This window comes from Salvelinus alpinus, chromosome 19 (genome assembly GCF_045679555.1).
Source record: "Salvelinus alpinus chromosome 19, SLU_Salpinus.1, whole genome shotgun sequence".
NCBI classification, from domain to species: Eukaryota; Metazoa; Chordata; class Actinopteri; order Salmoniformes; family Salmonidae; genus Salvelinus; species Salvelinus alpinus.
Window position 1 is genome coordinate 36,923,781 of NC_092104.1, and position 12,923 is coordinate 36,936,703.

At 45.1% G+C, this 12,923-nt stretch overlaps 1 protein-coding gene across 1 annotated transcript in view; it reads right to left on the reverse strand.

The window, feature by feature from the left end:
• Positions 1 to 12,923, reverse strand: part of LOC139545482 (hemicentin-1-like) — a 79,054-nt gene that overhangs the window by 39,296 nt on the left and 26,835 nt on the right. The window contains exons 10-25 of the mRNA XM_071353295.1: positions 11,930 to 12,051; positions 11,111 to 11,383; positions 10,476 to 10,617; positions 10,029 to 10,156; positions 9,139 to 9,252; positions 8,838 to 8,996; positions 8,437 to 8,631; positions 7,247 to 7,342; positions 6,943 to 7,070; positions 6,707 to 6,851; positions 6,258 to 6,370; positions 5,553 to 5,712; positions 5,195 to 5,354; positions 3,330 to 3,457; positions 2,940 to 3,191; positions 687 to 770 (exon numbers count right to left, since the gene is read on the reverse strand). Coding sequence (XP_071209396.1) covers positions 687 to 770; positions 2,940 to 3,191; positions 3,330 to 3,457; positions 5,195 to 5,354; positions 5,553 to 5,712; positions 6,258 to 6,370; positions 6,707 to 6,851; positions 6,943 to 7,070; positions 7,247 to 7,342; positions 8,437 to 8,631; positions 8,838 to 8,996; positions 9,139 to 9,252; positions 10,029 to 10,156; positions 10,476 to 10,617; positions 11,111 to 11,383; positions 11,930 to 12,051 — 2,399 coding nt within the window. The remainder of the gene's footprint in view (positions 1 to 686; positions 771 to 2,939; positions 3,192 to 3,329; positions 3,458 to 5,194; positions 5,355 to 5,552; positions 5,713 to 6,257; positions 6,371 to 6,706; positions 6,852 to 6,942; positions 7,071 to 7,246; positions 7,343 to 8,436; positions 8,632 to 8,837; positions 8,997 to 9,138; positions 9,253 to 10,028; positions 10,157 to 10,475; positions 10,618 to 11,110; positions 11,384 to 11,929; positions 12,052 to 12,923) is intronic.

Consider the following 12,923-nt stretch of genomic DNA (forward strand, 5'->3'; position numbering starts at 1 on the left):
CTCAAACATGCCCGTTACCATGGCACGGCTCCATACAAACAACTCGATACTGGTGCCCTGTGTATATAGCCAAGTTATCATTACTCGTTGTATTTTATTCCTCATGTTATTATATTTATATTATTTCTCTTTTTTTCTCTACACATTAGGAAGGGCCAGTAAGTAAGCATTTCACCGTTAGTCTACACCTGCATGTGACAAATCACATTTGATTTGAACACCTATTTAAATACCCTATCAACAAGAAGTTCAATGGGCCCACACATAAGAAAGAATGCTCAAACACACACACACTTTCTCAGCCATGCTGCGTGCTACCTCCCCCTTCACCAAGATGTTAAAATAGAGACAGAAACCGTATTCAATAGAATGAAAGCACACCATTGGGATAGCAGGGGTATTGAAACACACATTTGTTTCCACAGACAAACGAAGCCCTATGGAGAAAGCAGAGCAATGCCTTGAAGGTAGCTAGATAAATCCACACCTTGTCCCACATTTAATATGGAGCTAGCTCTGGGAATGATGAAACAAAACAGTTCCATCCAAACATTACCAGAAAAAGATTCACCGGATTTGTTCACTTTGGTCAGGCTGTGTAAATTGTGTATTTTTTCTGAAACCAGACGTGTTTCCCTCTATCGCAAATCACCCCGGAAAACATACATAAATAAATCTTATCCTACCTTCGGCGGGGCAGGGGATGGTGACCTTGCTGTTAGACACTTTCTCCATGATGGCATCTCCAGGCTCAGCGAAGGACGGGGCCTCTGTGTAAAGGATAAAGGATATAGCATTAGGACAGCACAGGGAATAAGACAAAGGGTTTATTTAGCGTCATGGGTTATAAAGGCTACTGTAAATAATATGTGTCAAAGTTAGGTTGAGATTTCTATAAGATATAGGCTTGATTTTAGTGTTAATGTTCAGCTAGAGTAGTAGGTAAGACATGAGTGCTAGGGTTAATCCTAGCGGTGGGGTGAAGATGTTGTGCTACTGACCCTGACAATGTGAGTCATGTCTCCTTTGACCCCTACTCACTCGTTAACCTCCAGCTTTGACTTCCTCTAATCCTTCCCTCAGCTTAAGCTGACCTCTAAGGTCAAATATCCCCTCAATCAACACCCACTAACCTACTGACCCATGCTCTTGTCAAATAGAATGGAGTTTATAGGGCTGCTTGTTTAAAGGACCTCACGCTGCTTGCTTAGCGAGTACCACTTCTTTACCACTTCCTCCGGATTCAGCTCACACGAAGCTCGAACCCTGGACCTCTGCCTTGTTAGCACACGTGACCACCCTCCTAAAGCATCTTACCAGTCAGATCCAAGTGAAAAGCTAGCAATTCGCTGGAGCAAGTGGGACACTTCAGGCTGAGGAGTAAGTTGCACACATCTCCAGAGGCGTCATGCCCATAAGGGGTACAGGGTCACGTGCCCCTTCAGATTTGTCTTGTATAAAAAATATATATATATTTTTTCTCTCTCTGTAATACTGTACTTATAGCCACCTAGCAATTTTATGAAGTTGGCTTTAGCTAGCCCAGATATGTTTCCATCTGACAACTTCACAACTAGCTGACAATAAGCTATTTCAGCCTATCAATCAAGTTAGAGTAGTTAGCTTGTCTAACTATCTTAGCTGGCATGCCTACTGGCAAGGTTGTTAGACTTTAGAAAAGCGAGCAGTAACTAAATGTACTGAATAAGACTTACATTCCTTTCAATCTTTTACACAGATTTGAGCAAAGATGCAGAGAAGCATGTTTAATTTCTTTTAAAAAAGAACCACCAGTCAGGAAGATGGAGACAGCTCAAGAGGAATGCTTAGATATGCAGAAAAATAAGCCTAGATTGCAGGAAAAAGGTTAAAAAAAGGTAAATTCTCACATTTACAAACGGCCCCCTTCCAGACCACCACCCAGCCATAAAGTTCTTTGTGCCTCCTCAGATTTTGGGGGTGCATGACACCCCTGCACATCCCCATGAGCTGCACTTTCATTGTGACCATATGATGCTGCTTCCAGAGAAAGCACCTCCAAAGACAACTGTCCTTGTCTATTCTGTCTTTTACCATATCAGTCCCGAGAGCCCAGCAAAAATTGGTGTATAGAGATATATATAGAGATATTTTTTAAAGCATTCATGATTTGCGTAAATGAAATAAACTAACTATTACTCTTGTTAAAAATATGAAATGGTATTATAATGTTCTCTTCACCAAATGTGACTTGTTTAGGACTCGAAACTAAAAGTTTAGGACTTGAGACTTGACTCGAGACTTGACGGTCTTGACTCGGACTTGCCTGTCTTGACTTGGGACTTGAGTGCTAAGACTTGAGACTTACTTGTGACTTGTAAAACAATGACTTGGTCCCACCTCTGCTATGTCCTGTGATTTCCCATGTAGAAGAACCCCTTACCTTCTAATGGGTCTTGTGTAGCTTGTGAACATCATAGAGCAAAACATGTGCGTGTTGGTCTTAGCTTTTCATAGATAGTTTGTAGCTCAAACCATTCGGACTCTACAGACATTTTTCTAAAAAGACCCGGCCCCGGGCCCCTTCGGGATCCGCCCTTGTCACACAAACACCGCTCTAGCTCAGCCTCCGTTAGTCACAGAGACTTGGTATCTACGGTTGCAGACTAAATAGACAAATCCAATGGTACAACCCAGAAGCTCAAACTCACAATGTTAAAAAGGGTTTAGAAGTCCAAAACATTCCTCAATGTAAAACTGGAAAATATCTGTTTTACGTATACTGTTACAGTCAGTTCTGTGTGAGCCTTTTTCAACACTATTGACAATGACACTATTGTGTATCAGTCTGTGGAAATTGTTCGAGGAGTGCTTGGGCTGATCTGATGAATGGATAAATAAATAGATGTACAGTATATTAGGAGAGAAAAGCTGCATCATTGATGAATCAGATGCCTCACCTAGCACCTCCAGTTTGACCTCCATGGTATCCTGTCCAGCAGTGTTCTTGGCCACACAGCTGTAGGTGCCCTGGTCAGTGAGGCTGGCCCTGTGGATTCTGAGGGCTGCAGTGTCCCTCGCCCCGACAGGACGTCCGTTGTGGAACCAGCTGATCTCAGGGCTGGGCTCCCCCTGAACCACACACGGCAGAACCACCGTCTGGCCTATCAGCGCCTTCAGCAGGGACGGAGCTGCCTGGATCTTGGGCTTAACTGGGAAAGAAACAAACAAGATTTGTGTCTCATGATATCTATTAGATGCATGACTTCATCTTGAACAGTGAAGTGAAAAAGGCTGTCAGATCTCAAGTTCACATAGCACCTACAAAGTGAGAATCCATAACGAGATACCTTGTATGTGTAAATTGTAGTTGAGGGACACGTTGCCGGCTGGATTCTCTGCTGAGCAGGTGTAAAGTTTACTATCAATCAGTCGGACATCGGTGATCTTCAGAGAGCCAGAAGGCAGCACAGTGAACCTGGACATGGAGAGAGGTCAGAGGTCAGGCTGAGTATAACACTGTTACTCACAGTGGAGTCACACTGGAAATCCTCAACCCTGTTTACGTTTTTGTGAATATGTGTGAGTGTGTGCATGTGTGCGTGCTGTACATGCCTGTGTAGTTCTGGCTTTTATAATACCATTCACATTGCATAATAGTAACTGAACTTCTCAACTGAACTGAAATCCCCAGCAGAACTACACCCAGCTGCAGAAATGGATAATATGCACATATGTAAACAATGCTCTGAGATTTATACGTTTCTCTGCTAAGCAACTAAAATTATATCAATAACATGTTTGGAAATGATCTGGAACCACAAACAGCCCTATATTTCAACACTGCACATGTGGCTGAAACACTCTGCCCCCCTACTGCTCCAAACCCAACCAGTAGCATACATCATAGAAACTGAATGACTGGCGCAGCAGCGGTCAGTCTCTACTGAGAAGTAAAGCAGTTCTAAGTCACCTTAGTAGAGAGCAGGGAGCTGAGCACAAACTGGAGACATGGACCCAACATACAGCCTCATCTGTGTATACATGCTGACACAGGCTGACTGGGACAAATTGGGCTTATCAGAGAGGTCTGAGTGCAGCTCCCTAGCCTCCCCGACTGACCCAGTGTGGGCTAGCGCTCTTCTACTCTCCAGCTTCTTCTCTCTCTCTCTCTCTCTCTCTCTCTCTCTCTCTCTCTCTCTCTCTCTCTCTCTCTCTCTCTCTCTCTCTCTCTCTCTCTCTCTCTCTCTCTCTCTCTCTCTCTCTCTCTCTCTCTCTCTCTCTCTCTCTCTCTCTCTCTCGTTTGTCTGTTTGCAGCGCTGGGGCCTGCGGTGGAGGTGGTGGAGAAGAACAGGGCTACGGCAGCAGACACTCAGAACACCCACTGACTGAGTTATTCAAAACAGTCAGTTTCTCCCTGCTCACACCGGCTGGGCCAAAGGATGGGGGGCAGATAGACTCCTGGATGGAGAGAATGCATCTGTCCGCTCCAGTGCTGAGGGCTGAAGGGGTTGTTGTTGGAGGTGTGTTATTCTCATCAGACAGCCAGGGCTGGTAAAGAGTAAGGAGAAGACATGCTCTTTTATGGCAGAAGATCCACAGGGGAGCCAGACGTCAAACAGGCTGTACTTTTTTCTCTTCTTCTGTCAGTCTTCTCCCTACTTCCCGTATGCACACCCCTCCCCCTCTCCTCCCTCCCTGTCCCCCACTCCTTCCTGGCCCCACATAAGCATCCTCATTCCACCACTACCACAGCTTCAACAGCTTCAACAACACTGTCATACAGTTCCTCCAGAGACATAGGGACTGGTCATGTGGGTTTCACTGTCATCTCTAGTCTGTGCCCTATAGACAGACTCCACCAGACAGTGAAGCCTGTGCTGAGTGACCACAGATTCAGGGATGAGAGAGTCATGTGTAACCATATGTTCTTCCTCAGAGAAGTTGTTCCATACGACTACACACACGCAACACACAGCCCAGCGCCAGGCTGCTGCCTCTGCCGCTTCAAAAGGCACCACTAAATGAGCTCCAACAGTTAACGTCTGCTTTAGATAGCAGCCGGATTCAATCAGTGTCCCTTGTAAAAGGTTGGTCAGTTAAGTCAGGGGTAAAGTAATCGCCTTGGTATGGTGAGAAACTTACCTTTTATTGCCTATTACCATTTCACTGCATTGTTGCTACATTCTTATGTAACCATGGGTCTTCCTCTTACCAGGCAGTGACTGGAGGGATTGGCTGGCCGTTCCTGCTCCATGTGACCAGAGGAGAGGGACTGCCCTGGACCTCACAAGGGAGGATGACCTCAGAGCCCAACTCAGCAGCCAGTTTCACCGTGTTCTCCTCACCACTCACACCTACGATCTTAGGCTTGGCTGTGGGAAAGGGAAACATTCTATTTTTACAGAGGCAGGTCTGCTCTTAAGCATACAACTTTTTGTAATCTAAACATGTCAAATGCCTTATGATTGTTTTTTACACAGTACTTCCTCTATCAATGAAACACTTTGGAGAGAGGCCATTGACATCACGCACTGGACAGCCTTTGCTGTAAGTTAATGTGCAGCCCTTACTGTTGACACTAAGCTTGATCTCACGGCTGGTGTAGCCCACTGCACTGGTGGCTGTGCAAATATATATGCCTGCATCTTCTGCAGTGGGGTTGAGGATATGGAGGAAGCCATCAGGGTCTGACTGGGGGGAGGACCTGTCTCTGGGCTTGGGCTCCCTTCCCTGAGGGAAGAGCAGGCAGAGTGAGGCCCAGATACACACTCAACAGCACTGGGACACATAACTAGGCCAAAGGTTCAATGCCCAAATTCACTTCTGATGCTTGCTATAATTACAGAGCCGAGCCCCCTTCCCAAACTAAACTCTCTCTCTCTCTCTCTCTCTCAGACACGCACGCACGCACGCTACTTCCCCTTCTTTTTTTAACACAAAATGACTTTTGCAGACTCACTTTCACCTGACAAGAATATAAATTTACTTGACTCTAGTGTATTAATCTGAGAATGTATGGAACGAGGCTATGAATAAACATTCCTTGACACAGGCAGCCTTATAATATATACACAAGTGTTATATTAGTTTAAAGGTTATTTACATGATGTTAGTGGCCATTCATCTTAAGATGGATGGGCTGTGATTGCAATCCCCACTAGATTCCCTTGTGCTAAATTATGCGATTTGTCAAAGGCCATTTGTCACACGTATGATGGAGCCAAAACCATCATTAAAGAAAAAATAGCTTCAGAGAAGAAAGCATAGCATCCTACCTTGGACCAGACAACAGTTGGCTTGGGAACTCCACTGGACTCACATGACAGGGTGATGGCCACACCCTCGTTGGCTATGTAGTGGTATGGACCAGCGCTGATCTCTGGGGGCACTGGGAAAGTAGGTCACAAGTACAGCTGTCTACTGAGCATGGACAACAAGGGGAGCAGAATTATCACTGGATTTAGCTCAAATCATCGTCATTACAACTTGTTGATGAACCCTAATCTGTCATTATTGTCTATGGACAAAATGACTTCATCAAAGCATGCAGTATATGAAACACTCTCTCAACTATAACACCGCAGGGTGCTCAAGTTACAAGTTGCTCAATATGTTGTATTCCCATAGTAATAGTCAGCACATTCCTACGCTAATTAGATGGTCCATGACTATAGAGGATCTGCCATAGCCCTTTGACCATTCTGTAAACCGTATCTCCTCTCACCATGGACTTCCAGGCTGACTGATGTGTTGACCGACCCGGCTACGTTCACCGCAGTGCAAACATACATCCCAGCATCCTCTGGGAGTGCCCTCTCTATATACAGGCTGCCATCGCTCCTCAGGAACTTCCTGCCACTCAGCTGCAGCTAGGGAACAGCAATGGATAATTTTAGGCAATGATAAACACACATTCTGAGAAGTAGTAATGTAGGATTATTCAGGACAGGTCATCCTCACTTGGTTTCCATTGTGGGTCCAGTGTCTCTCTGGCAGGGGTATTCCATCCAATAGCATGCAGGGTATGCTCAGGGACTGACCAATCCCAGTGGTGATGACTGGGGCACCATGTGCCAAAAGAGGGGGCTCTGTTGGACAAAACGGGAGGATATCATTACATGAGCAGACAGACCAAAATACAAAGCAGCAGCTGATCAAATAATGTAGGATCAAACTGAAACTATTATGGGGAGAGGCAGCAATGGATACTGGTGTTATCTATCAGCAGAGAAATGTAAGACTGAACACAAACACTAGTTCATACCCAGTCCACTGACACTGACTCTGGCCTCAGTCCTGATGGTTCCGAACTGATTCTTGGCCTCACAGACATACAGGCCTTCATCATCCAACCAGACATCTGTGGACAGATGCATAGTTACTCTGAGAATACTGTTATCATGATCAAATAAATACAGATTCCACTTATAGGATGGCATCTCCATGCAAACCTCAGTATGAGACAGGTTACGTGTGCAAGTAATGGAATTAAGAATAGACAAGTGCATACTAGCTAGAATCATTCTAAGATTTCATCAACTCTGTCTCAATCATCTACAGGCATTCTCTTAGTTTATTTATAATGTCCTTAGGATTCATAAAAAAATGTATCAATACAATTAGACACAATGTAGTATAGCTGCCTATATAACATGTCCTAAACAGTATATTTTACTTAGACCACATGATGACAAATGAAAACATGATTACATTGCAAGTGTCTAAATGGCTGATGTCAACTCATGTGAAGAGTAAACGGTGAAAACGAAGTTGTCCAATGCGTGTACTATATGTAGCCTACATATCTGAGACATTAATAAAGAGACCACAGGACTCTCTTTCTTTAAACAATACCGGGTAAAGACAGAAACATCTGCTGCCATTTAAGACAATCAGATCAGCACATAGACACAGATGGAGCCAGTGATGGAAGTCCACTTCGTCATGCAAATACTACTGTTTCTCCCTCCCCAACAAAAAAGAACCCAGCCTAGAAACATTTAGGATCTGAGCTGTGGATAGATATACCAACCACTCTCTCTCTTTCTTTCTCTCTCTCTCTCTCTTCTCTCTGTTTCTCCCTCCTTTCCTCCCTCTCTGACCAAGGCATATTATATCCACATTATACAGTTGAACTTCACTCACCCCTAACTTGACATAAAAGTCTCTGTCAATTCTCTAAGGCCCTCAAAGCGCCTCAGTTCCCCTCGCTGAGGGAGAAAGGGGAGACGCTCTATTCATTCAGCAGTGCCAGCTTTATCCTGACCTGAGGTGCTCCACCTCTTCTATGTTTATGAACCCAAAGAATGTCAGCCATGCCAGTCACCCACTTGGTGCCAATGGAGGGCTGTGGTCTCTTTGGTGCCTGCTGTTTTGGTAAGGAACTCATTATTGGGATAGTGGGATAGTGTAATAGTGTAAAGAAGAATAGTGGGAAAGGGACATAAGACTCACCCTGGATCAGGAGATGTCCTGTTTCTAGTTGCACCGTGCCACCGCTGCTGTATGCTTGAGAGATGATCGCTCTACCATCCTTTAGACGCCAGGTAACTGTAGGCAAGGGGAAACCACGGGCTACACAGGGCAGCGTGACATTCTCCCCCACATCCACTGTCATGTCAACTGGGGTTTCTGAGAATAGAGGGGCCGCTGTGGAAGAAAGAGTGGGAGATCAACGTGAAGTTCTCTATAATCAAATACAGTGTATAAAAAGGACATAGAACTACTCTGTTCAAAATACATCAATATTCTGTATTACACCTGCTTGGTTTAGATAAAGGATGAAATGTCTTACCATTATTACTGGTTATCTGAAAGTGGCATTAATTCAGTAAGCCTAAAATGGCTGCCCTCACCTCCGACCTCCAGGAACACAGTAGCAGACGAGGTTCCAGCAGGGTTACTGGCCACACAGCTGTACTCCCCAGCATCCATCTCCTGCACCCCTCGGATCTGCAGCGTCCCGTGATGCACGTCCTGCTCAGCAAAAGGAACTGAGTCCACCTGTAGATCACCTGAGAAATGACAAGAAAAGGACACACAGACAAATACCGACCTAATGAATGTCATTTATCATAACAGATTAAACAAGTGATTAGATATAATCCTATCTAGTGTACTATTGGCAACGTATCCCGCAAGTGATCAGTGTTTTACCTTTGGACCATTTGACCAGAGGAAGAGGAACTCCGGTGGCTCGGCACTCCAGAGTCGCATCACCTCCAACTGCCACCATCACAACCTGTTTCACCACCCAGATACTTGGTTCCTCTGTATGGAGGAAGGGTGAACCAAGATAAAGCTTAAATAATAAACATGATCAAAACGTTTTGTATTATCTACCAAATCGTCAGACGTGCTCACAATGCTATAAGTGATCAGAATAGCAAATTCTTGTGAATTGAATTCAGTCAATTGGGCAGCGGCCCAGACAGGAGGTAAAAGTAGAAGTATCGCTGTCTGACATTTCACACGCTTTGTACGTCTGCAGAGACGTGACAGGGACAAGCTCTACAGGAGCCCAGAGAGAGACAGCTGAAAGGATGTGATGATGCATCCTGCCAGAGCCAGCTTCATGGTGTCTTGACAGATCAGTGTTGTTCAAAATGACACTCCCAGACAAAAGTGAGTATTATACAAGCACACACCAGGGATAAGCTGCCATGGTCCATCAGTGCTGTGCCCTCTGTCAAGCAGTCAATAACAGCAAGGCTAAAAATACATCCTGAGGACTGTCAACCCTGCCAACACAGGGAAGCTATAACCCACTGTGAAAGACGGGGAAATATGCCACTGTCAATCTAAGCTCTCCTCACAGCTAGATAACATAGCCCAAACACGATGGATCAGGTAGACATTAATTCAAAGAGCACTCAACAAAAGTTTTCTCACAGAAACCATTCAAAAGTGACCCTACTCTGAACTGAAAATATATGCGTGGGGTAAAAGTGGTAAAGTCTTGAAATGGAAAGCCCACATCACAGCCTTTATAGTGCTATCTCACTAAACCTATAATAGGACTGGAACTGATAGACATCTCTACCCACCTGCATAATTGAGAGATACAGTCTGAGTGGCGGTTCCAGCCTCGTTGGTTGCCAGGCAGGTGTAGTTCCCAGCATCCTCGGGGAGGGCATCTCTGATTGTTAGACCTCCATGGTTGGATATACTCATCCTGTATTATGTAAGACAGACATCAGTCATGGGAATTCATTTTAATTGATTTAGATGATTACAAATACAGGTGTCTTGGTGAAATTCATCACTAGATGTCCAAGTATGTCCAATCTCTTTTGAAAATGTATTTATTGGCAGCCATATCACGTAAATTTACCAAAAATCTGGAATAATATAGTTTGTGGTTAGCTGTAACTGTAAAATGAAGCAAACGAGATGTGACATTTGTATATTCATGGTAGGCTGTTAAAATAGAATCAAACAACTCTCTGCAGCTGCTGTCGTGTAGGTGTTGAGTGGGCTAAGAGTTCCTTTACCTTGGCCGATTAGTGAGGAACATGTTTCCATGACTCCAGAAGAGCTGCGGAGCGGGGGAGCCGGTCGCTGTGCAGACGAGGCGGACCTCAGACCCCCTGGAGAAGGCTTGTCTCTGGGGTCTGACTACCACAGAAGGGGCCTCTGCAGAGAGACAGAGAGGATCCATAGGAAAGAGCTGATGACTCATGTCCCAGTCATGTTTGAATGAGTAATCATTTCTTACAGGCAGATCATGGCTAAGCAGTGGTAAACCTCTGCTAGTCTGGGGGCAGAGGGTGATTGACCAGGAGGGCCTGACATCATGATCACAGCGGATCACAGTCAGAGACATGTTTCAGATTTGTTTGTCCTTTGCAAACGCATTACAAGCATCTGAGTCCATGCCCATCATAGAAGCTGCAATTTTCAACTTGCATCAATTGGACTGATTTGAAACATGTTCTGACTGGGAGCGTTTCTGGAGAAGTGGATAAAAAATGTATCAATATAATTAGATGGGGCCAGTCATGCTACTAAGGCAGTAATGGAAAGCAGATGCCAGAGGCCTGGAGGAGGTATGGAGGATGCCCTGGTGTGTTTAGTGTTTAAGCAGATGATCGGTACAGTGTGGTTGGAGTGCGGTGAGCTACAGTACCTGGGACGAGCAGCCACACTGTGACTCGGCTGTCTCCGTTGGCATTGGTGGCCACACATTGGTACTGGCCGGCATCCTGGGGCTGCACCTCATTGATCTCCAGGAAGGAGTTGGGCAGGACCCTGATCCTCCCGGAGTGGGCCAAGATAGTGAGGCCTGCCCGCTGCCAAGTCAGGTTGTGGCGCATGGAGCCTCCCACCTGGCAGGCCATCACAGCCACAGCCCCCACAGTAGAGCTCACGTTCAGTGGGGCCTTCAGCACCGGAGGAGGCTCTGTCTCATGGAAAACACAGTCAACACAGTGAGACAAACAACACACTACGAGCAGGGACAAAACAGTTAATTTTACTGTAAATTGAATCATTTGGAATTACATGTTTTGTTTCAAAGTGGTATCAGCAATATATAAATAAGATAAGTATTTTGGAAAGCTTTGACTAGCTACTACAGTACTGTAAGTGATCTGTGTGTGTGTGTGTGTGTGTGTGTGTGTGTGTGTGTGTGTGTGTGTGTGTGTGTGTGTGTGTGTGTGTGTGTGTGTGTGTGTGTGTGTGTGTGTGTGTGTGTGTGTGTGTGTGTGTGTGCGTGCGTGCGTGCGTGCGTGCGTGCGTGCGTGCGTGCGTGCGTGCGTGCGTGCGTGCGTGCGTGCGTGCGTGCGCGCGTGTGGGTGTGTGTGTGTGTGTGTGTGTGTGTGTGTGTGTGCGTGCGTGGGTGTGTGTGTGTGTGTGTGTGTGTGTGCGTGGGTGTGTGTGTGTGTGTGTGTGTGTGTGTGTGTGTGTGTGTGTGTGTGCGTGCGTGCGTGGGTGTGTTCTGACATACCTCTCACGGTCAGCTGTGTGAGCGCTCGTCCCAGTCCTGCGCTGCTCTGAGCAATGCACTCGTACGGACCCTCATCCTCACCTGAGGCATGTGGAATTTCCCAAAATGCTTTGCCAGAGAACCTGAGACACATGAACAGTTAGCTGGCAGGTGAGTGATGATTGGAACATGATACTGTCTTACACCATTGACAAATTAGCCTCTCTGGCACAGACACAGCGAATACCTCTCATCAGAGGTCGGCATTATTTCATGTATGTAATTCAAAACAGAGTGTCAGAACAGAGGGAGAAAGAAATAATGCTTTGTTAATTTTCCAAGATGACACAATCGAATGCGTAATGTACACAAAATCTACTGTGTATACCCGTCTCCTGATTGATGCAGCAATAAAAGGCAACCGAGTCTATCGGCAATAATGTCTTGCAGAGCTGGTAACTGCAAACAGTGCACTGTGTCATACATACCCCATGACCTAATTAGCTGTTTTACAGTGGGTATTGAGTGCATATGGCTATTCCATCCAAAAGGAGGGCAAGTCAAGTGTTATAGTGTGTTATAGTGTGTTCATAGTGTGTTATAGTGTGTTCATAGTGTGTTCATAGTGTGTTCATAGTGTGTTATAGTGTGTTATAGTGTGTTCATAGTGTGTTATAGTGTGTTCATAGTGTGTTATTTAACATTTAACATTTAAGTAATTTAGCAGACGCTCTTATCCAGAGCGACTTACAAATTGGTGCATTCACCTTATGATATCCAGTGGAACAACCACTTTACAATAGTGTTATAGTGTGGCATAGTGTGTTCATAGTGTGTTATGTGTGTTATAGTGTGGCATAGTGTGTTCATAGGGTGTTATAGTGTGTTATAGTGTGTCATAGTGTGTTATAGTGTGTTATAGTGTTCCATAGTGTGTCATAGTGTGTTATATTGTGTTCATAGTGTGTTATAGTGTGTTATGGTGTGTTATAGTGTGTTATAGTGTGTTCAACAA